Source organism: Cephus cinctus, unplaced genomic scaffold (assembly GCF_000341935.2).
Source record: "Cephus cinctus unplaced genomic scaffold, Ccin1 Ccin1_scaffold0351, whole genome shotgun sequence".
In the NCBI taxonomy this organism is placed as follows: Eukaryota; Metazoa; Arthropoda; class Insecta; order Hymenoptera; family Cephidae; genus Cephus; species Cephus cinctus.
The window spans coordinates 266,445-291,984 of NW_014333043.1; the positions used below are offsets into that span (position 1 = coordinate 266,445).

The following is a 25,540-nucleotide window of genomic DNA, read 5'->3' on the forward strand; positions in this document are numbered from 1 at the left end:
AATATATGATTATATTTTACTATGTACATTTTATTATATTATATACATACAATAAATAGATAAATCAGCGAGCATTTCTTCTTCCTGAGAGCTTGCGAGTGACAAACCGGGCAGATGAACATGAGTGCAGGTCGGAAATAAGTATTTGAACTCGAGAACCCTGGCCGCTAATATCACAAGGGTAAGTCGCTCGGCAGATGCGATTATTTTGGATAATCTAGCCCTTGATTTTTGGGTTAGTGTTCATTTTTATGGCACACATCGAAACTGTCAAAATATTTGACCGGCCGACGTTATTACTAGATTTGGACGCGGAAACGAGGGGGAAACCTAAACCGAGGGTGCCCTACTTGGGATGGGACATACGGTATACATACTCGATCAATCAAAAACGTGGATATGGCTCGATGGCCCTCCGCTCATTTGACGCATCGACGCCGAAACAAAATCAGTTTCAAGAAAATCGGCTCACTGACAATCTTCCTATGCATCTCTACTATTATGAATAAAAGACGTTCGAGTCAACAGTTTCAGTTTCAGTTTTCCACTGTAGCAGTTTCAGGTTCCCGTTACTACGACTTTAGGTATAACATTTATAAAATTTCAGTGGTTACTGTTTCGGTTCCTTATTTTTTTGGGTTATTATTGGTTATCCATTTTGGTTTCAGTTAAGATTACGGACCCTGGTTTAAACTGAATTTATGTCATCTGTTGGTAAAGTAGAGCACGGTAATGTTCATACTTGCAACAGACTTCACTAGACGTCGCTCTATGTACTTCCGAAATTCACAGTAGAGAGATCAGTAAACAAAAACGCAATGTTTCAAGATGGAATATTTATCATATGTTTATTTCTCAATTTCTGAACTAGTAGTATACGGAATGCGTACATGGTGACAGAATACAATTTATACTGTTGAACTACCTACTAATATTCATGATGCGACGTTCAAAATGGAAGATGCTGTTCCACCTACAGATGATCCACCAAAGATTTACCTTATCTGCAAGTGACAGAAGTACAGTAGTTTATTAACCTTTATAATAAAATACAAAACGAAACAAAATTTCTACGCTAATATACTTTACAAAATACAATACACCAATTATACTCACCTAAAACTATTGTAGTACCATAAAACAAAGATTTCGTCCTTCATCATTGCTCTACTCGTTTGCAGCGCTGTTAATGACCAGCAGTCGGATATCAGAAATTGCTAGTCCAAGTCACAACGTTAATTCAAATTCCAAGACCCACTTTATCAGTACCATCAACGATCATCCTTATCATACCTGTCAAATTGGAAAGTGGCATCCAAAAACAAAATTCAAAAAGACCGGGAGCAATTTTTCTCACAAAAACCTATCATACTTGCACACACAATCCATATACAAGGTAGGGCATTTATAGTGACTAGGTCGATATTTTCGGAAACGAAGCCAGATATAAAAAAATATTTCAGACAGAAGTTGTAAGGTTTCAAGGGGGATGAAAGGTTCCATTATTGAATTCTTCCTGAGAGCAGGCCTTAATGTAATTCGAAGGTCAACTTTCATCTCTTCAATGAGATAATGCATGTTTTCTTCGGGAAATGAAAAGAACATTTTCATTCTAGATAGGCCAGGATATTTTTCCTTAATTTTTAAAAATATCTTATGACCTGGAAAATTTGGGTCATTAGTATACTTTTACTTTTAGATTCAAAATTGAATGCTCTTTTTATTTCCGGAAGAAAAATGGCACGATCCCATTGAAAAGATGAAAGTTGACCGTCGAATTACATTAACACCTGCACTCAAGAAGGAATTCAATAACGGAATCTACCATTCTGCTCGGAACCCTACAACTGTTGTCTGAAAAATTTTTTTATATCTGACATTGTTTTCGAAAAAATTGACCTAATCACTATAAATTCCCTACCCTGTATACAGAGGTTATCAACTAAGTTGGCTAAGTCGCACCTTTGCGGTTAGTGGTGAAACAATACACAATTTTGAAAATCTGATGTGACAACCATTGAATAATTTTGGATTGCCCATCGAAAGCGCATATTCGTTTAATTTCCGTTCGAAATGAACAAACGCATCTGCGATAGAACGTAAGGCTGCTAAAGCTACTAAGGCTACAAAGGCTGTTAACATTACTAAGGCTGCCACCAGGAATACCTAGACTCTAAAATCTATAGCGGAGAACACAGACTCCAAAATGGGATAAAAAGAATAACATTGCAATACGTTTTAGCCACCGTGTACAAATTTCCATCTGACTGACCGCGCACTCAAACAGTTGCGAATTTGCATGTTCAGCGTGAAGCTACTGAACGCAGATAAGACGTTCCGCCAGGATCGGAAATCTTTCAAAAGGTTAACAAATTTCGAACGCAAATACCTTCCTCGTTGTGCATGCTATTCATATACATTTTTTTCATCTCTATTCTTTTTTCCTGTTTCATCACTTTTACATTTAACTTTTTTCGCTATCATTTTAATTAGCAAAGACAATGATTTCGATTGCGAACGGAAATTAAACGAGCAACAATAATATGCGCAATCGACGAGCAATCAAAAAACATTCAATGGCTGTCAAATCAGATTTTAAAAATCGTACACAGTTTCACCGCAAAGCGCAAACATGCATCTCAGCTGATACACTCTGTATATAGGTATATCTAATCACATTTATTACGCCACAATACAGAACGGTACACTTAATAATTTAATCGAGCTAATTATAATCGTAATACAATAGCAATCGATTAGTTCAACTATGATCTGGAGGTATAAATAGCACACTCATCGTGACGTCGCGTACATCCTACATACAATAATTAACGAGCGACAACAATTAGACGGTCGTCGGTAAATTTTCGTTTATCAACGGGCGCAGCAGTAGTAGCGTCGCCGTCGGTAGCGGCAGTAGCGGCAGGAGCAGCAAGAGGTTTCTTGGCATAGTAGACGCATACGGATAATAAAGCAGCGTCCCGACGGAGGATACAAATTGACAATAAAAAATAAGTAAACAAAGGAATCCATCCAGCTACCGACAAGACAAGGGATATAATCGTCGCTCCAAAAGATTGTAAAACGAACGACGAAACGAATCATAAATTACGGATGCATTGTGTTCGTATACCGCGACGCGAGACGTCGCGGCGCAGACGGAATACGCACGGTAAACGTATAGGTATAACCGTCCCCCATTACGCTAATCGCCAATAGATGGTAATAACCTCTGTGTTCTTAATATAGCGCTAACTTAATTAAATACATTCTATACATACAGTTATAGGCTGCCCATGGCACTCGGCAAAGTTCGGCATGCTTCGGCACGCTTCGTTATTTCACTGTGCAATTCACGGTTTCGCTTACACCTGCGTTCAAACTTTTACTTGCGTTTAATGCACGCGTCTGGTGAATCCGATTACTGTCGATGCTTGCCGAAGTACACCGAATTCCTTTATCCCAAGGGATATTCGATACTCCTGCACTATCGCATGCACTCTTTCTCTTTTTTTCATTCGTTTTGTTTTTTTAATACGCATTGTCACATCCTAACGCGCGAGTAAGCGAGTAAATAAGTCAATTTTAGCTCTATAACTTGGGGAAGATTCTCGATTGCCTATCATCCGAATTAACTCTGCTTACTTGATGTCCGGTTAACAATTAATTCTTTCTTTCGTTCAATTCCGGGATATCCTGACAGGACGATCGTTCACAAAAGACTGTTTAAGATATAATAATGCATGATCAGCCTGTTATATTTTATGTCTTAATCTCTTAATACTGTTTATATCTGTACAAGATCCGCGTTTCTATCATCTTGGCAAAGAAGAATAGGAACAAGGAGTACAAAGTGAATCAAGTAAATTTCAATAGAGACAATAAGAAAAAAGGAATACAATGTTTTAAATGTGTATCTAACAGAACTTAAAGAAGATCGAACGATCGTCCTGATCATTCATAATCGTTATATTATATAATTCATCGAAAAGAATACGCATTCTCTCCAGCAATGTTATAACGCGCCGATGCGCAATGACTTATAGCCTCTATATCCTACATACGTTAAAATCTAGAAAAATCTTTTATAATTTATATAGAAAATGTACAAGAAAATCTACATTAACGAACGCATATTTATAGTAGACGAACGGGTATCGTGTTAACGGGTGACGCTCGTCGTGACGCTCGCGAGTGATTGAGGAGGAATAAATAAATAAGAGGAAGCTTTGTGCCATTTACAGTCGTAGTCGGTTGTAACGCATAGCGCCGCGGCGCCTGCGTCGTACGTCACGTCAGGCCACATAGGACCGATAAAGGTTCGCGGTTTCCCATACGATGCCTAGACAAGCAGGGTTGGGCAATTAATCGCAATTTGCTGTTCTTCGGCTTAGCCATAAAAAATCTAAATAAAATTATTTCTCTCTCTCTCTCTCTCTCTCTCTCTCTCTCTCTCTTTATTTTTATATCTTTATCTCTATCGTTCTGAAATATCTTGAAACTTTTCTTTCTCAAATTCTCCAAAGACACTTTGACCGAAAATATAATTAGATAAAGCGCAGAAACATTCGAAAAAGAAAGAAGAAAAATGAAGTAAAAAAAAAAGGTAAGAAAAGATAACAAAAACGATAGAGATTCAAAGATACGAAAATTTTCTAATTTTTCTTTCTTCTTTCATCTCACGTGCCTCCACACGTGGCCAAGTGAGGTACGGCGCGCGAGCCCGTGGCGAATAAAATGAAAAATTAAAAAAAAAAAAGATCTAGACGGCCAATGGCTGCCGGCTATCCGAGTCCGTCCCTCCATCGATTGAGTTCCCGCTGTCCATTCAATGACAGGATCTTGCTCTCCGATGAAAGCGACGCATCCTGCGATGCCACTCTTCGCGCCATTCGATGACGATTGATCTTTGAGTGACAGTGATGCCACTCTGGCCACCGCCGTCGCTCTCCTGCCCAAGAATCAGGTACGACCTGGTGAAAAAATAGAAAAAATCAAATTTTCAATCGCACACAAATTCCTACAGATCAGTTCACACGTGCCCTCTCAAGAATATATTGCTTTCGCGGCACAAATACAGCGAATAGCCAATGTAAATGACGCCTATACTTCTCCACACGCAACGGCCCAAGCGTCGAGACATTTATCGAGTGATTATAGTCGCTCCTATAGACACGCGTCTTACAACCGCCCGCCTCCATATCCCCACCGCCTGTACCGTCCCATCTAGATGCAAGATGCTCACTGGGTAATAAAAACCCATGGAATATCGCGTTAAAATAAAGAAACTGCTCGTCGCGGCACCAAAGTGTCCCATAAAAAGAGTGTATATACCAGACAGGTGCGGATTGCCATAAGACAGAAAAAACGAGTCACCCGGTTTATCCAAAGACGCGACCGACACTTCATCCAGTTAACAAATTAACCAGCCAGCATCCTTACCATCTATATTAATCCCGTGGACGGATGATGCATTTAAACACACTGAACTCGTTGAGGTTAAAACTTGAGAATAGTCAAGATGGACGCTTACTTGTTGGGCTTGATCTTGGGGCATCTGCAGGCGAGATCAGCCGAGTGCACGTACAGGGTCATAGGTCCCCGACGAAGCCTTGAATCCTGGGACCTTTTATAAACGGACTCGACGTACAGGCTGAATCGAATCCAGGTGGTACCTGGCACATTGCTACCAGGTTGTGCACCGCCTTCGGTCTTCTTGTGCCTCTCCGCGACTCTCACGAGGATAGCTACGAACAAGACGAGATCGGAGATTCAAGGTTACAAGATCAATTAATCAAGATGATCGACGTTGGTTCGCGCGACCTATTCGCCTGGTTCACTTGTGTATTTCATTCGATTGCGCAATTCTCAAGTAGCGACATCGGTCCCATAAGTCCCCGCGAATTCATCTGACGTCAGACAATTCTCTACCCGAATGGCTGACCCCTTCTTAATCAATGATTCATTGTCATGCCATCTTGTTACCATGGCTTTTACCCAAAATAAATAAATCCAATCTAAATCTCCGAGCAACCAGATAGAAGCTTCGTACGCTTTGACCATACGTCACGCTCGCTCTTCCGCTCTCTCGCTCTCTCCCTCTGAACTTTCAGTCTTGTTTCGATCTCAGAAAACCCTCAGGCTATTCTAAGGTCGACAGCTAACTGCAGACCCGTAGAGATTTATCTGCCCTGAATCAACCTCATACACGTTACCCACGTTAACCCTCAAAAGCATACCGTAGCTATTATTATTGAATCTACTTCCCGAAACAGCCTCCCGCTGCCACCCCTAACGTTCGCCACTGGCAATCAAACGCTCATTAGCCTTTAATCCCAGCTGAACGTAAAATAATAACAAGCACGATACAAACCATAGTCCCGCTTGCAGTACTTGTTCAGGTTGAGACGTCGCGTACTGGCTCGACACTTTCCGCACTGATCTGAAACAGCATTGGAGAACAGATCAGTAGAATACAGAATCCGTGGTACCAGGTGGTACAATACGTTGCGTAATGATAAGCCACCATACACCGACAGCTTAACACATCATATATACATATACAGCGATGCAGCATCCCTGCACCGTAAGCCGGACCGCAATGATCTTCTAATGATTTTCCTTTGCCAGAACTGGACCACTCAGCATCATCCATTACTCTCCATCATACACGCCATATCTATTGTTTATAACCGTACAGCATCCCTGTATCTATGTGGATACTGTACGCCTTGCATCTCTCAAAGATACATAGGACGCATCTCCAAATCTGCCTCCACGTATCACACACACTCTCTCTCTCTCTCTCTCTCTCCCTCTAAGCCCCTTCTCCTATCTCTCTGTCTCTCAAAGATACATAGGACGCATCTCCAAATCTGCCTCCACGTATCACACACACTCTCTCTCTCTCTCTCTCTCTCCCTCTAAGCCCCTTCTCCTATCTCTCTGACGTATGTGTACATACGTATATGGCACACTACATATACATATGACTACCTCGCCTCGGATCCATGTGCTCAATTAATTCCCCCAGCAATATGTTACACGTCGCAGCGCAGCATCCCTAACAGTCGGTACAGGCTCTATATGTCGCTCGGTAACCCTGATTCGATATGACGCGCTAATGCTGACTGCGCCGTTGCGAATTTACCCTTCTACCCTTTATACGCGGGATACGTAGTGGCAATCCACGGTTTGGGTTTCACAATAGCAGCCACCACCAGCTCACGAATTTCTCTGTGCCCTCTCTTAGGTCTATTTCGTAATGATCGTCAGCTCCCTTGGCATCCGTCAAAACTGGTTGCAACGGACTGCCTCAATGATTTAGTGTCGGTAAGTACTGTTGCGGTTAATGGTTGGTAAAGAAACGGACCCCTTCACCGGGTCTCGCTGTTATCCTTCCATTCGAGAACTCATACTAATATCTCTCCTCGGATGTCTTCCACGTCCAGTGGCTAATCATACGGAGGACTAACACATGGGCTCGTACGCTAGACTCTCCTAAGAGGCTTTGATGATTAATTATCCGTCTAATATGGCTTTACCTCTCTCTCTCTCTCTCGTTTACTTCTTTCTTTCAACGTGTCTCAGGAACGTTTGTTACTTCGAAGTGGCTGTGCCATTGGTGCCTAAACACATGGCGAGGGGTACGCGTGATATAACTGTGGGTTCGCGTAAGAGAGAAAATTACACTGGAGACATGTTCCCATTCATAAAGTTCGTATTCTATGCTATCGATTGTCAGCTGTTGTTAAGTCTACAATTCATGGGTATAGATGTAAGTAATAATACGGTTGTGAGTATAGAATCGTAATGTCTCGCGGTACGAACGTGATATGTCGTAACGTACGTGTACGCTGAGTGTATAGTAGATCCTTGGTCGAGGCTGCCATTCATAAGTATTCTTTTAAGTATGGCAGAGAAGCCATTCATGCCTGCGTCGCCATTCAACCTTAGTCGGTCCACTGAAAATACTGTATTTATATAGAAGGAAATGGTTACGTGCTGGTAAAATAGGTCGGACAGATAGATATCCTTTACGGAATTAGAAATGGTTTAATTTCGGATCGACAGGCTCGAATGCAGCTGCACAGGGTTTCGTGGAAGGAATAGACGTGACTCCTGGAGACGACGCCTACTGGTACCGAGACGGAAGTGACGTCTGTCAGGAAAACAAGTGGACGAAGGGACCAATGACGAAACTTGGGAGTGTGGCGAAATCGTGGGGTAAAAAAAAAATGATCCTTTGGCGAAATTTTCGCAGAGGTTCGGGTATATAGGTATACTTGGAGACGCGGTAGATTTTATGATGGTCGTCGGGTCGCTTGGACGTCTTGGACCACTTGGAAGATTAATCGTTTTATCCTTTCTGTTTTTCTTGGCGATTGCCACGCGCCGCGACGCTTTACGCTAAGCAGAGTCCGGTGAATTTACTTCGAATCTTGGGAGCGAGTCATCTCGCCAAGGAAAACATTCGTGATACTTTGAAGGTATATATATATATATATATATATGTAGATACGTATAGGTATAGTATACGCATAGATGTAGAAATTGATATGCCGACAGCTACACGTGTCCCGAAGACGTCAAGATCGCGTGGCAGACGTCCTTGATCGAATAAATTTAATTTTTGCGAATGAGGTAAAGGAACGCTCTTAAAGATATTACCAAGAATTTTCCTCGAGATGTATATACGTTTCCTCGTGCTTTTCTCGGAGCTTCTTAAAAATAATAAGAGACTTGATATCCCGAAGCAATTTGCGCCCCCGGATATCTGGCTTAAGTGTTACCATGCCTGGTTTCTTCACACGGCCATTTTCCATTTCTAACCTAACCCGATGGAGCTCGGTGTATTCCTGGCGACGAGGCAAGAATTTCAATATACCATGGATATAGAAGAGTGTGAGGGGAAAAAAAAACTTAAGTAAACTCATATAGAGAGGAGATCTCTCAAAGGCGTAGGCATCCTCCGGAGTTCCCTTCCAGCGTCCGAGGACCTTTTTCGACCTGGGTCCGCGAATTCTTCAGAAAATCCGTTTTCAACCGACTTCACTCTTTCTTGGTATTACAAGAATGACCAAAGACACGCGCTAAAATGGAGAATCCTTAACCTAAATAACACGTTCTCGCTTATTTCTACGTGCATACGAGTAGAACGAGTCTTTTTATGCCTGGACCAATTTCCACGGGATTTCCGGAGATCCTCTCCCGGCTACTCACAATTGGCAAGTGTCTGGTGTTCCCAACCAGTAACAATGTATACAGTGAGAAAATTGGAGGATTCCAGTAATCCTCACGGATTCTTCGCCGACGGCATCCGACCGCAGGAAGTGAGCAGGAGGAAATTACTTGCAAATTACTTTACTGGAGTAATTCATCTCTCAGGACCCTAAAGGGATGCTGGGGTCAGGTTCACCCGAAGCGCCAACAGTTTACGCGGCTAGCAGCTCATATTCGATTTGAAATTGCCCTCGAGTATCGCTACTGTTTACCGCTACTTCACATAACTCCTCATTACTTAAAGTCCATTAATTCATAATAGCGCCCGATCGCTGTACCATTATCTTTGGCTCTAAGGAGCCTGACTTTAATCATGACAAAGGTCAATCTTCATCATCGGAGAATTCGATTACTTATAAAATTATTGACATGGAGTATTATCATAACGGGTTGGTTAACTGGTTGACAATTATCCTGCTGATAAGGAGAGAAGGGGGTGGCCGGAGGTACAATAGCCAACTGGTTAGCTCGTACCGTGCAGCTGGTCTCTCGTTAACCATCCAGGAAACGATGTGAATCCAATCGGTTGGAAAATTCGATCCATCGACAGCCAATCTGCCAACATCACTGGATCCTGCGGTTCGGTACGGGGATGCTGGGTGAGCTTACCGGGTCCAGGGTGTCCAGTGTCTGTTTTCACGTGCATGCGCCACGTGTATTTTCGGGTGACGGTACTGGTAGAGGAAATGCTGGTGCCACGGAGCGGGTTAATCGTCACAAAGGACGTCTCGTTAGCAGGGAATTAAACGGATTATGGTCTGTGTCTGGTTGTGTCTCTATCGGCATCATCTCCTCCGCCATGGACCAATAGGCATGAACAGAGACGCAATGAAATACCGGAATACCGGAAGAGCATGGGAGTAGAAACGGAAGCGCGTGTATTATATGGGACATTAAGTAGGAGAGAAAGCCTAACGAGGAGGAGAGGATGGGAGACAGTGTAGAGAAATAAACAAAAGGAGAACAAAGGAAGGTACTCGTAGCTCGTTTATTCCCTCGTAAAACGTGCCGACCTTGCTCGTGGCCTTGTTGGCATATCCGCTTTTTGGATTTTAATAATATTAGGGGTGTAGAAGGGGATTTCACAGCTGCCCATTGCTATAGGATATACCGTTACTCCCCTTTGACCCAAAATCATCCCGACCCTTGTTGGCATACGTGTAATCTTTTTTTATATAATTATACACTATCTCCGTAATATTTGGAGGTTATCCACCCTTGATTATTCCGTTTGGTCTGTCTCCCGTCTGTTTTTATTAAATTTCTTTGTTGCCCGGCAAATTCGAAAAATGCGTCCCGCACTGCGAATTACGTGATCCGCGTGTACAGCTCTGGTATTTTCGATATTTTTATTCGAAAACCCCGGGGGCGTCCGCATCGATTGAATTTCAAACGAAATTCAAATTACATTTAATTTGCTTAGCCAGCGACGGTAGCTCGCGAGGGATGAACGCGGGGCTAGACGGGGGTGGCGGCGGCGGGGGTGGAGCTGGAAAGAGGGGGCAGTAGAGAGGTACGAGGATTGCAGGGTTTGAGGTCCGTGTTACCGGAGGGTTGCTATAGCGAAATGGCACCGTAGTAATGTTGGTAGAACGCAAAAGGGCTCCGACCGTAAAGCCATGGCCCACGTTATATATATTCTATTATCGGCTCTCGTACAGTCGGGCCGGTACGGTTCATTAAAGCGACTCGAAATTTGCAAACATAAACTCTCTTTATCCGAGACGGCGGCACGCAGAGCATCCACCGTATAGACTGTATCTACCAACCCTCCCGGCATCGTTACGCCGGCACTTCTCCGAGATTAGGATTCTCATCCCTTCGCTATAAATAAACTCTTGAGACTCTCAAAATATCGGGGTCCATATACGTTTCTATATCCTTCTGCATCGTTCTTCGTGGCCACCTAGCGGGGAAATACCGGTACCACGTAAAAAGTGTTATTATTATACCGGTAATACTCTTAACCGTAGGATGCAAATTCAATGAGGATTGAAACAGGATGTAGAAGCGGTAGCTCAGCATCAGAACAGGAAACGGTTCCCCGTGGTGTCGGTATGCTACAGTGAGGTTAGGTAAGAAGGTAAGTATAGCTAGAGGTCGGTGAGATGGCGTTAGTGACGGTGCTCTCTCGCTTCCAGTATCGGATGTCTCATCTGCCGTGTTATTAGGGCCCCTTGTCACGCCTCTGGGTGTCTCATTAAATCCATTCCGCCTCGAGGACGGCTGGCATGAACGAAACGACGGATGGATGGACGTTTCGTAGAACGGATTGATCGAGGAACCTTGTGCTCGTTTACCTCACTCTAGGGCGCGCACGCCTCACGGTAATTAATGAGAGGTTGGATATACGGAGGTGAAGGGGAGCCCGATCATTTACACCTACAGTCATTCCTTGGTAAGCTTTTTTGTTTGATGTGATCTCTCTCTCTCTCTCTCTCTCTCTCTCTCTCTCTCTCTCTCTCTCTCTCTCTGTATTTCTCATGAATCGTAGAGATTTTATTTATTTATTTACTTTCCTTCTGCTTTTGACGCTCAATAAAGACAATCGTAGAGAGAGTTTTTGACAGCTATATGCTCGTTCTCGTAAGTGAGCCAAGGAAACAAATCGGTATCAAGTTCTGGAACAGCAGCGGAGCTCGTCTCGCCAATTAGGTAAAACGTTCACGACGAGTGAAGCCAAAGGGAATAAAAGAGAGAAACTGACTAGAGTAAGAGGGAGAGAGAATGAGAGAGGGAAAAACGAAAGTGGAATCGTCGGTTGTGGGAAGTTTCCAAGTGACAGTTTTTGGTCGAAGAAGGACAGGGAGATACACTGTGCCGACTGTTGTGTGTATTCCAAGTGGCCGCTGAATCCCGCGGGATTAAAGGGAGATTTAGGCGTTCCAGGGATGTTTGGGATTCGCGAGAGACGAATAGCTGCGAAATAAGGATCTCTATGTAAATCTACAGTAAAGTCCTTTGACTTGAATTTATCGAGAGGGCCTTTGCCAATCTTCAACCTGCCTCTATGGGACCCAGAAGAATGATCACGAGAATGTTCCTCGCCATTGGGATAGTCCTCTCTTCGTCCTTGTCTCACTCCCTCCTCCACGTCTTGGAATAGGCTATTAGTTATTATCGCGGCACGCGATTCGGCAAGGCAGACGTAGGGTCCCGCGTTTACCATCGGTCCCAGGCATTTATTAGGGCCTGATAAAATCTACCAAGTCCCATGTGCCGCGTATCTCGTTCTCGCTCTGACGTGCGAGTATTTTCAGCTGAGCTCCGAGAGTCCCCCCGGGGTCCCGTATCGCCGCCGCAAGGCCCCGCACGAGAGAGTCCTCTTCCTAGTGGGGCCCCCTCGTAAAGTAACGTCTTAATTATAAGAAAGAGAGTGGGACTTGCGACGCGCCCGGCATGCCTCACGGGTCTTTTTAAGTGACCGGAAAGAAGACCCAAAATAAGTGAGTGCGCGCGCGCGCACGCCTCCTACACTCGAAGCGATTCTCAACACAACCGCAAATGGGTCCTAAATATGTTTTTGTCATGTTGTTTTTCACTCGCTTGAGAATCCCTGGGGAAAAGAGTCATTATTGCGAAGTACCTGTACACCCTAAGGACCGGTGCGTCCCCTTGGAGCGCGCAGGGATTCTCAGATTGAGACTACGTCACCGTGAAAGGGACGCGCGGATACCGTGTCCTTAACGTTAAGTGTCTCGGGGATGATATTGATCTTAATCGGGGTGGACGCGACCCCTCCAAAAGTTCCAGCCCTCAGCCTACTCGAAGAATCACTAGAGACATAATAGAAACCCACCCTACTATGGCATAGCTATATAATGTTAAAATGAGAATATGGCTCATTTTCGGAATTATATATAATTAATCGAGAAATACTAATTAACGAAATCTGATGATGCACGATAATCCTAAAGCTTTATCGATACGGATCAAAAGATCTTGCTGGACGAATAACGATGTACGACGATTTATTTTAGTTCTCGTAATAAAACCGAGTGGCGCCACTGTCCTGATAAAAGTCCAATATGCAACTGGCGAACGCGCAAGTTGCCGGCTGAAAACTAATTGCAAAAGATCGACGAACTTTCGGTATATCCAGTATTAATTTGCCCACCCGTTCCTAGGTCCTTGACGAGTGTTTCGAATTATCGACAGTTTGCTTTTATTCTCGCTCGTTCTAGCTACGAGCTACGAAGCGTCACGTGCACTTAGCTAGAATGATTCGCAAGGAAGGATATTTTCTCCTTGAGATAATAAGGAAAGTTTCGGCGAAGTTTTGGTAATCCGTAGGAGGGCGGATAGGTGAGTCGGGGAACGAGGGGCGGATCGATTAGTCTTGATTCAAATTAGCCGGGCCGAGCAGGTAATTGACTTTTGGCTCTGGGGGCCTTGCCGAAGAGATGGTGCATCGAGGATAATAACGAGCGAGACTAACCGGGTCGAGGGGCCGTATCAAAAATTCAATTATCCCGGATAACGCAGCCCGGTCGGGTACCATCCTGAAATTGTAGCGGTCGCAACGACTCGACAGGGAATTCAGGCAAAGAGAAGGGAGTAACGAAGGGTTAAATAAAAAAAAATAATAAATACACGCTGAAATTAATTTTTAACAAATTTTTCGCTACCTGGGTTCAGCTGCCAAAACCTTTTGACGAACCGACTGAGACGCCTGAAATATCGTATGCCGGATGCCGTTAAAAGTCAACTGGCTCCTTCGCATAGTGCCTCCTTTTCGCGTACTTCGTGAAACCGGCTTTGCCGTAAGCTCCACTTAAACGGAAGTATATATCTGAGGCTACGTGGGATGCGCTGCACTGTGCTCGTAGCGCGCGCAGCGCGTTCGACTACTTTCAGGGATAGTTTATCGGATCGGATATACCAGGACGAAGAAGCAGGAGCAGACGGAGGATGAAAGAGCCCTGCCGATGGAAAGCTAAAAAAAGAATCTTTACGATGAGAAACGCGCAGTGCGCGTACGGTCGGCGAAAAATTTGCCTAACAGATAAATCCACGAACCAAACGCCAATTACTTTGGCAGTTGGGATGCGATTAGGCGAGTGGCGTACAAGGCGCGCGGAATGATAAATGAATTGGAAGGACCGTAACGCTAAGAAGAGAAGACCCTAATAAGCATCTTCGTGGATGCTAAATCCTTTAGTGTTAAGCCTAACCGTTATCCTTATCGTTATCGCCGTCCCAAAGGATTCCGTGGGTGTCTACTCGTCGACCCCGCATTTCAAGTGATTTACGTCTCCTTTATCCGAAGGGAAGACTCTCCGGGGCTTCCTCCGATACCAGATGAACTGGAACGTAGAGGGAGGCTGCACTGGGCACAGAGTTCCTGCAGTGCTCATTTCTGATCTTGCCTGGTCTCTATACGACGAGTGCAATTAGGGGTCTGATTGACGCCCGATACGGGATGATTGTCTCGTTGGCATCGACGAGACTGTCTCCTATACTGGTCACGTCCCGACAACCTCAAGTCTGGTTCGGCTTCGTGAGGTGATCAAAGTCAAAGTCTACGTCCGAAGACAGGGTCCTGTCGCCCCTCCGTGTGGGCGCTACTGAATTTCGCCACGGCCCGAGGTTGGCTTTCCCCGAGACGAGGGAGTCCGTCGAGGCTGACTTTGGACGTCGGGACGTCGTCGTCGACGCTTTGACGAAGTGCGGCTTTAAGGGTCCGTGAAAACGAATCGATGCAGTGTGCAAACAGTGGCCGGGGCTCTATGTTTCCCGAAACGGAAAGACCCTCGACGAGCTCGTAGCTCGTCAGGAGTTTAGCCGAGTGTACGGTCGCGTAGGCAAGAGCAGGCAAGCAGGCAGGCACGCACGTACGCACTGACATACGCGCAATTGCGGCACACAATACGCACCTATATATATATATATATATATATATATATATATATATATACATACACAGGTATATACGTCGAAGGTATTTGTATCAGCGTGCGGAAGGTACACCAAGAGAAAATGGACGCGTACACAAACCCATGCACGGACGACTACTAAAAGCGATGGCAACGACTCCCTCTTCCTTTCCGCCCCTTTTTTGAAGTTCGCCTCGCTCACAGTCGCCTCCGTATTGCTTGGTTGCCTGGCTGGTTGCTTGCCTCGTTGCTTACTTGCGCGAGGAAAGGGTGCGCGCGGGCAGCCCTTGTTATTATTATTTCGCGTCCGATAGCCCAAGCCGGATTTATTTTAATAGCAGTCTACCAATACAGACTCGGGGGGGCAGGCGGCCTTTAAGAGTCGCGTATACACGGACTCGTATAAAGTGCTGTGAAAAGTAGAGTGGGAGAGGGGGATGGAGGCCGGGGGGGGGATTTCGCAAGGCACCCGAAATAGCATTCTGACGCGATGAAGAGGAGCGGCATAATTCTCGCCCCGGCGAAAAAGACCGAGGAAGTAATCGCGAGTAATGGCCCCAACGCTTGGGACCGATTCGAGTGAGTCCCAAGGCGTAGGCAGCCTGAGATAAGGGGCCCACCGGTCTGTCGGGCCCGTTTCTTGCCATCTTACCACCGAGACTACAAGCACCGTGTACAAGACTACAAGAGTACAGGAGGTAGCTGGGAACGAGAATAAGAGGCTGTATACGAGACTCGGCGTGCTGCGGCTGCCAGTGCGTTTTCTGCGTGGGAGGCTGGAGTTACGCGTACGGTTTCCGCGCGTACCGCATTAACATATAGATGCGATCGTGAAGGTTCCAATACGATACGCAATACGCATATTTACTCCATATATATATATATATTTTTTTTTGGTTTACCTCGTGTCTATGGGCTGTGCTGGGAAGTGTAAGGACTTCGCTGTACCGGATGAATCTATTCGATATGCCCAGGAGCAGGGTATAACGCGGCATGTGAAAGATATATCGAAGCGAAAAGGACGGCAGGACTGTTCCCTGTCGCAACCGCGGATTTGGGGTAGTATCTATGAGAGAGTAGATATGGCTAAGCGTGAGCGTAAACGTAAGCCGCGCGAGGGTAGTTTAATTAAGCCATTAGGGGAGGTTGAGAGGCTGCAGCGAAGCGGCCAGACGTCCTTCCACCTCCGACGACCCCCCTTTTACTACGGCCACCCCATCTATCCCACTACCACTGCCTAGTGCTTGTACACCGACGCTCTTGGGTAGTGAAATCAGCCCTTGGCCCCGGAGCCAGCCCTTTTGCTAAATTAATATCGCGCTTAAATTCCGACGTGCCACGTGGCGCACCGGATCCGGGCTTTTCGAAAGGCAACATATCTCGGGCGTGAATAATCGAACGTCGCTTCGATTTCGCGGCTCGCGAACCAAAACGCAAAGCAGCCGTCAATTCGATCTGCTTCGGGGGGGGTTAGTATAGCAACATAATCACACACGCTGGTACGCACGCGAGTGCGATGTCGTGAACGTGCGGGATCGCGACATCAAAATATAAATAAAGAGAACGTAGAGACGTGCCAGAAGGAAGACGGGATCTCCTTTAATACACAATTTCTCTGTACTTTCTCAAATTGGTTCGTCTCGTTGCAGCATCCCTCCGACGATGATAATAATAATAACCACGAAAATTAACTCACCAGCTCTGCCGTCGTAACGCTCCTCGTCCTCCTCGTCGTGCTCCCCGCTGTCCTCGCCGGCAGTTCCCTGAGTTTGCACGACCTTTGGAATCTCTGGAAACAAAAAAAGAAGAAAGCGGAGACGTAAGGATTGGTCCATGGAAAAGCGTGAAGAAAAAACTTTCAGAGGAAGAAGTCTTCGCGAAGAGACGGTAAGATGAAGAGAAAGAGATGAGGTCGAGAGACGACGCGAAGAAAGTAACAAAAGTTGAATAAAACGTAAAAAGAAGCAAAACCGACTGGACCGCGAATCACGGAGCAGGACAGGGCAAACGAGGTCTCATTTCCGTAAATTTCTGCTAATTGGACGACTCGATCTCGGTGTAATCTTTCACCAGGCCAATCCGCGTGTTGCTACCGATCGATCGATCGATCAAGACCTCCTCCTTATAAGGAGTATCGATCGGCTCCCATCATTTGGTTGCTCGACTTCCTCGCATCTTGATCCGACTCCATCATCGCTCAGTCTCGTCAATCAATCGATTTGATTTCTCTATACGAGCTAACCAGCTATAATAAGCTCCGCTACAGTCCTCGGCTATAACCGGCTCGTGGTACTTACTGATGCAGGGTGCAATGTGAGATCTGCTCTGCTGGTATCCTCGTGCGCATCTGTTACAGGTAGTACCCGTGACGCCGTCCTTGCAGGGACACTGTCCTGTGCTCTGGTTGCAAGTCTTCCCGGATGCACCGATAGGATGGCAGTCACACGCTGAAACACACGGCATGCACCAGGCAAGACGTTAGTGATAGAAGAAGAAGAAAAAGGTACATGGGCAGCATCGTGACATCGGGTCATTCCCGTGGGAGTGCCATCTTCTATCAGGAATATCTGGGGCAGGATGAATTTTCAAGTCGATGACCCGCGACCTGGGTCACGCGAATAACGGAGTCAGGGAGCGCACGGGAAGTGCACAGGAAGTCACAAGGACTGTAGCCCCTGTACAAACGTCCAGAACGGTGACTACCAGAAATTGAGATAAAAACCGGATTTACTCTCGAGGATTAGAGGTGGGAGGTCAGCTATCTCACGTGGAAGGTTGAGAGTCTTAGATGGGAAAGATTAGACGAAACGAGAGGGGAGAGGAGAGCGAATCTACATTTGAGAATCTAGACTGTAGATTCTCCCTATAATGACCTCGTGACCCCGTCTAACTTTATTAGACGATCCGGCTCTAACTCACTCTTCGGGAAGTTGGGAACGTATCTCTCTCTCTCTCTCTCTCTCTCTCTTTCACGTTCTCTGTCTCCCGCTTTATCAAGCACGCGTGCATTCTCTATAGTCACTCCACAAGAGAGTGCGTAAGAGGCCTCCTACAACGACGGGCAGTTACATTCCAGTCTTATCCTAATTCCATGCACCGCAGAGCATACAAGTCTGCCGAGACTTGGTCCATACGTAAACCCGCAGCACCTTTCAGTCATTAAGACAGACTCTCTTTCTCTCTCGCTCCCGCTAGTCGTCTGCCTCGCACATGAAAAAAGAAAGAAAAGCATCAAACGGAAGCGTACGAGAAAACGTGGGTAGAAGGGCTCCGCCGAGAGAAGGAGTCCAAATAAGCGAGAGAGAGGGAGAGAGAAAAAGAGGTCGCCTGATTGGTCTGCCGTAGTATCAATGAAATTAGTCCAGCAGCATCACCTTGTTCCGTCCACCCACCGTACAGGGTGTGATGAATTACCAAGAACCAGAGGAGATAAACCCTGGGAAATATCATCGACCCATCCGAATGCCCATTCCACTCTCGTTTCTTTAATTCGAAATAAAGTATCGTCCACAGTATCATAGACTTTCGCGTCTGCATCGACTGATGTGAGCTTAAGGCGAATGGCGCCGATGGGTTTAACCGGACTTCATCGCCGTCAGGTATATGACAGCTATGGTGGCTATGGTGGCTATGCTGGCTACGGTGGTTATGGTGGTTATATAGTAGCTAACGTCAGTTATGGCGTAATCCACCAAACAAATCAAAAGGCTGAAACGGTTCTCAATTCCGAACAGTCCGTTCCTTGTTTGCGACGGGATTCGCCATTGCCCAATCTGTCTCGACTTCCTTGGCCGTCTGGCTGGTTCTTAACTCGTCTCTTCTGTATAACCTTTTTTTTCTCCTCTCATTTTTCCTCCTGTCGTCCCGACTCGCGCAGACAGTTTTCTCGCTTCGCGTGCAAACGAGAAAATTCCGCGAAGTGACAACCAGGGTCTTAAGGAGCGGGTTGGTATTCCAGACTGTGAAATACCGTGTGGGCTTCCTCGTGCTGCAGAAGATCGAGACGGAGAAGACTTCGCCTTCCTCGATGCTGGCTAATATAAACAGCCATGGCGGAAAAGAGAAGGGCGCGAGTGGCGATCGTAAATCACGGCCATTTTGCATTTTCCACTTTGCACTTTAGCTGCCTTCTTGTCTTGGGATATATGGAGTCTCCGAGAGACTGAATCTGATCGTCATCCTGCCATTGTCAAATGTCAAATTAGCGCTGTGGTAAAGAATTAACGACCGGCAAGAGTTGCCTTAGTTCTCGTTAATAAAACGTTGATAGCTTGGAAGTTGTGGTCGAGAGGTAGGGAAAAATGAAAAAAGGAAGAAAGTACGGCAAAATAGTATTAAGTGAGAAAGAGTGGGTAAACAAGAATAAATAAGTGGAAGAGTGAAAGAGACACTTGAAGAGGAGAATTATAGCGTATATATATATATATATATTCTTCATATTTAGACTCTTCAGGGTATTCGACGTCGCGAAAACACGGAATGCGAATGTGGTTGCAGCTGAAGCGCGATGCTTTTGCATACTTGGTCGTGCAGACGTGTGTATCTGTCGCGTGAGCTGTGCTTGCTGAAAAGAGGCTAATTACGATCGTATTAAGCTGTATCTACTCATCTCGTGAAAAAAAAAAAGAAGAAAAACCTTCAGAAGTGCCACTCGTGCGTCTACCAACCTTCATGCCAATTTGCCTACCTCAACCTGAAAACTTTATAGATATAGATATTGACAGTTGGCTACGAGGTTTTCCTTTTTTTTTCTCAGCACTTTTGTCTTCTTGGGTTCACAGGATGCACTTTTTGCTCGCTCGCTCAGACCAAAGATCAGCGACCGTGACGGCACTCAAGGAGCAAGTGAACACGCTGAGGTAGAGTCAGTGAAACGAAGAGAGAAAAAGAAACAGTCGTAGGGAGTGAGAGAGAGGAAGAAATTAAGCAGAGAAAAGGTGTAGTAAAAAGAAAAAGATGAAGCGAGGAAAACGAGCGGATTTCGGGCGGCAGTGTTTACATCCGTTAAGATTATCCTGGTTCAAAGAGAGCTCGAAACGGCGTTCATAAATTCGACTTACTCGCGCCCGCTTGCCGCTTACTCGAATTGTGAACGAGGCTTAAGCCGATTAGCGTTGGGTCAACCCTCGCAAGGGCTTCTCTCAGTATCCCCAGATACGTTACTCCCGGTGCACCTTCTATAACTCCTGAACGTCTTCCTCGAAGGTTCAACCCGAAGAAGTTCGGAGGTGACCTCTTGGCGAGTCCACGCTTCATCTGCTCGATAGTCGATAGTGGTGTGGGTAAAGCTTAAGAAAGTCAACTTGTGAAGCTAAGCCGATGGACTGTAAGAGCTGTGCTGCGCGAGAGGGACTGATTGTGAGAGGAGTAAAAGAGAATATCGAGTCAAAGTAGAACGAGGAGATAAAAGAGGCTGAGGAGGATGAACAAGATCAAAAGAAAGAAACGGTCAATCCCTACGAGATTCACGTAAACGAGATCACGATGCAATTTGTATGCGAGTATCGCCCACGTGATACCCTCACCTCCATCTGAGTAGGTACTGGACACATCCTCGCGTCCGCGATACGCCCACCATTTTTATATTTTTTCTTATTCCGCTACACCACCCTGGTACCATTATGGTCCAACTGGTCCCAGTGGTCCTCTTACCGGTTAACCGTGTCGCCCAACAATCGTGCTCGAAACTTACGCGTTACTCTGGTGATACGTGAAAAATTTGGGCGCCCTGTATCCAGTAGGCGAATGCGTCGGGACGCCGATGGAAATAGCCAATTAAAGTGGGAACAACGATCGGGATTACGGGGTGGCGCGGATGCCAGCCAATTTATTAATCGGATTATCAGGCTGATTTCCCCCGAGTACCGAACCCGCTGCTTGATAAAGTCGATCCATCGAAGCCCGAACAGTTCCCCTCCTAGTGGGACGATCAAGCTGAATTCATTTTCCTGGAGGCCGAACGACAGCCACCCTGAATCTCTCAAGCTGTCTCGTACAGTCAGTATATATCTATACGTTTCGCAGTAGGGAAAGACGTGCCTGTTTCTTAAATCCTTTGAGGATTCCCTAAGGATTTACCACGCCTGGCATAACTCCCGGAAGGAATGAGAGCCGAAACAAATTCTCACCTGAAACATCTTCCCTATCAACACCTACATGCAACGTATTGCTTTATGAATTTCTAGGCATAAACGATCCCAGATATTATGATACACTGGGTATAACTTTGGTAAACCAAATGAGCGAGAGTTAGGTATTTATTCAGTAAAAGAAATCAGAATAAAAGGGGTGCCTCAACTTATCAAGGTTCGTCATTCCGTTTACCCTTATGGATATTTATGACCGAGTCGCCAAGGCATTCCCAGTGAGCGTATGGCAGGAGAAGAGAAGACCGACGAATAAAGGTGGGAGAGGTCAAATCGAAGTCAGGTCGAATGAGATTGCAGGGAAGAGACGTAAGAGAAAAATAAAAAGATAAGGCAAGACGAGATATTGACTGTGACAATTCGATTCGAGACACGCCTAGGTCCAACTGATGTATTCGGAGCACGCGAGAGAAGTCGTGCGCCAGCTAGCGCCCGTCTCCTCTCATCTTCCATCCTCTCTTCCCGCGATCCCAGTCTTCTCCTCCGGTGCCGTAATCAGTCCCTTACTCACGAAGAAATTCACATTCATAACTCGAAGCGAACTTCCTCGCCGTCCCCATCATTCGAGGCGTGTAGACACGCCGGCACACACTCCGTCAGCAAATTGTTTCCCTTAGTGTACACACAGGACTTGATTGAGGTTGGCTGCTTGACTGGTTGACTGGCTGCGTGGCTGGGCTGTGCCTCGCTCGGTCCTCTATATAGGTATATACATAGATCACTAAGAGATCCCAAGCTTAACGGTAGACAGTGTATACCCTGGTACCCTGGCACCCTGTCACTGAGGGAGGACGTGTTTCGGAACCGCAGAAGAATCCAAAACACAGAAAATATTCTGTCTAACGAGTTCAATGCTCGGAATCTAATGACTTTAGAGACGGGGAGGTAGGAGGAGCGAGAGAGAGAGAGAGAGAGAGAGAGAGAGAGAGAGAGAGAGAGAGAGAGAGAAAGCTACGAGACAGACTACATAAACGAAATTGCACCGCAATGGGAACCATAAAGAGCCAAAGGTGGTGTCGGCTCGTGAAATTCCGCAGATAAGCAGTCGTAAAGAGGAGCTAGGGAGGCCGGGGGGAGGGATTGTCTGCTCTGCTTTAAACAGGACCGAGAGGGATCGTAATCCAGTCTCTCCTGGGAGCCCCCTATCTCTCTGTCTCACTTTCTCTCAGATCTGATTCTCTGTCTCTCCCTCTCATTCATCCTCCCCTTCTCGCTAAGATAATCGTGAACAAAGGTCTGGCTAGACCGGCAGCCATATAAATACCTACTGCACCACCAACAACCCCTAGCCAGTATCGTGTACTTAAAAATTTCTCAGACCGAGTACCAAATGAATATAAAATAGATAAAAATAAATGAGATACCAGCTGACGTCGTCTTTCGTAAAGAAAATCAAGATGGCTGCCGCGAGGAGCCACACACGTCGTAAAAAATTAAAGCGAGACTTCCAAGGTTGATAGACCGTCTACTCCTGAATTCAAAAGCCCATGACCGTATAACGCGGTTGTTTACTCAAATTTTGAGTGTAGGTATTCCGTATACTAGAACCTCGCTGTATTCCCCATGGACAAGTGCGCTCGCGTGTACGGCCCCAGGAAGATACATGCAACCACCGTATACCAGCATACCCGGTGGCCAAAAGAAACGGAAACAGGTTTCATGGCGAGCGGCAAGAGCCACCTGTAGCGGAATATCCATGCGAGCTCGTGTAAACGGGCCGATGGTACTAGGGGAGAGTCTCTCTTGTGTTGGCAGCCCGTGGGCGTACAAAACATCTACAGTACCTACATACGCAACCTAACCTGACCTCTCGTATGGAAAGATACGTATAATGTTACAGGAACGTAACCCCGGCCGACACATATGTACGTCCCGTTTGCGATATCCCTCAAAGGGTGAGCACACTTGCCAAACTTGCCAAACCTGTCAAACTTTTCAGCAAACTACCCCTCTCGTCCCTCCTTTCCTCTCGCAGGAGAGACCAGTCATCCCTCGTGGAACTGGAGCATGGACACCACGGGTCTTACCCTTGTAGACGGTGTTTCAGCACTCTGAAAGTTCCTAGACATCAAGGTACTTAACTGCCCCTGTTTGACTATGCAGACACCGGTATATACGTGTACGCTTTTTAAAACGTGTTTAGAATTTTAGTTACGAATTTCAAAATTGGGGTGTTGCGCTGTAAATATTTTCCTTGACTTTCTGTCGCTTTTTTTTTCCTATTTCAGAATCCACTGCTATTCTTGATAGTCTTGAGAAGCATTCCAAAGTCGCTGGCTGGCACGGCGATAGATTCTCGGAGGATGCTACGAAAGAAGGAGCAAAAGGAGAAAGAAGAAGAAGAGATTCCGCGACTAGCGAAAGCTTCAGCAGCGCCATCACTCTCAAGATAATCTCTAGCGTCCGCGTTATCATCCCTGTGGAATTCGATCGGGCCGCTACGAGGAGATCCCGTGGGTGGGATCCCTTTTGCCAATGGAGAGAAACATTTAATAGAGGTCGGACAAGATAGGAGGAGACGGAGAGGGTGAAAAATATAAGTACAAGAATAAGGGAGGGAAGATAGAATGTGAGAAAATTCGTCGAATTTTTCAAATACGACACGTCCTTCCACTCCCCCCCCCACCCCTAACCCCTCACCCTGTGACGTTATGGCCGATAGAAATTTTCAAGAAAATTGCCAGCTACCCTAGGCGGGTATGTGCCGAGAAAACGGAAAAGCGGAAGTCAGGGTGATTCCGCTGAACAAACTCGTACCGGCGAAGCCTATAAACAGCCAAGTGGAAAGAATTCCTTCGGGGATCCGAGAACGATGATGGCTGATCGTTTCTCCTTTTGGGTTTCTGGGATTAGTTGACGATCTCCAAGCAATTCGATTCTTTGGAGCACGTATAGGGTAGATCGACACGTAAGCCACGGGATCTGCCCTGAATAGTTCCCGGGGGATGAGAACGGGATGGCCGATGGTACCCAGGAGGCGAGGAAAAACGTCGATGTAGGTTATCCCGTGTTATCCGAGTAAGTGTAAATTCGATCAGAACCAGTAAGAAAATGTAAAAGTCATCAAATTCCTGGTCGAGGAAAAGAAAATAAACATCTCGCGACAGTCTCCCTGTCTTACAAAGGACACGTTTTCCCCAATTCATTTATCCCAAGTCATTCGCAAGGGAACAGTCCTCTAGTGCATTTGTTCCTATGAAGAATGATACGTTTCAACGCACGGACAGAAATACGTCATCAGGACCCACCCTTGCATTTATCAGCTGAATAATTCGAACCTGAGGAAACGGCTGGTAGGGATGTAGTGGAATAATAAAAAACTAAAAGACAAGGTATTCCAGGAGGTAGAGAAATGGATGCTCACATTGAGGAATCTCTCCATAAGTATAATACGGTTACTATAAACATGGCGTCGGCGAGTCTCACGAAGGGAACCAGATTATAAATAATAAAAAAAAAAAAGCAAAAGAAAAATATCCCAGCATCCGTACGAGTATTCCGTTTCGTGGGATACCTCGGTATCAGTGTGCGCTACGAAGGGTGGAGGGTGTGTCTAGCCGCGAGCACGATAATTATTTGTCCAATCTCGCAGGAAGCCATTAAACGATGACCGATAGACTAGCTCGCTGGCGTAAACGGGCTCATCGAGCAAATAAACCATAGAACGAACAATGACCGATAGATAGCGGAGTATATACATGGATAGATCAGTGGGTGGATTCATTAGTTTGGTATCAATAGGTATACGGATGCCGAACGGCGCAGCATCTCATGTACGATACAGGCGAACCAGCCAGCAATAACAAATAACGAAAGTGAACCGTCCAAAAGCCCTGGCATGCTGTACGCGACGAAGCTATGTAGAGTACGTGCTATATGGCGTCGCATAAATCCATGTTAAGGCCTCCCATACTGAACCCATTCCTCGGTGGGTTTAACGTATGAAGAAAAATGAGAGAACGAGACGGCAGCATAGAACAATGAAGGAGAGAAAAAGAGGAGGAAGGATGATGCGTTACGTATGCGTCACGCGCGTAAACGTTATGGGCACGAGGCGCGAATCGTTTCTCGGCTAATTGTTTCATTTGTGTCGGAGCGAGAAGGAGCTACGAAAAAGCGAAAGAGCGAGAGAGATAGAGAAAACACGAGGACGAGACCCATGGAATCCCGAGTCCGTCGTTACTTGCTTCGCGCATCTGGATATCGTCACTCCCTAGCCTGCAACGCCTCCACCCC

At 45.9% G+C, this 25,540-nt stretch overlaps 1 protein-coding gene across 1 annotated transcript in view; it reads right to left on the minus strand.

Annotated features, from left to right (window-relative positions):
* Positions 1-2,664: 2,664 nt before the first annotated feature.
* LOC107267164 (netrin-1) overlaps positions 2,665-25,540 on the minus strand; it is a 53,265-nt gene continuing 30,389 nt past the window's right edge. Inside the window, exons 3-7 of the mRNA XM_015738481.2 lie at positions 17,456-17,605; positions 16,855-16,947; positions 6,374-6,442; positions 5,534-5,747; positions 2,665-4,973 (exon numbers count right to left, since the gene is read on the minus strand). Of these exons, the coding sequence (XP_015593967.1) occupies positions 4,829-4,973; positions 5,534-5,747; positions 6,374-6,442; positions 16,855-16,947; positions 17,456-17,605 (671 nt within the window). The 3' untranslated portion in view covers positions 2,665-4,828. The remainder of the gene's footprint in view (positions 4,974-5,533; positions 5,748-6,373; positions 6,443-16,854; positions 16,948-17,455; positions 17,606-25,540) is intronic.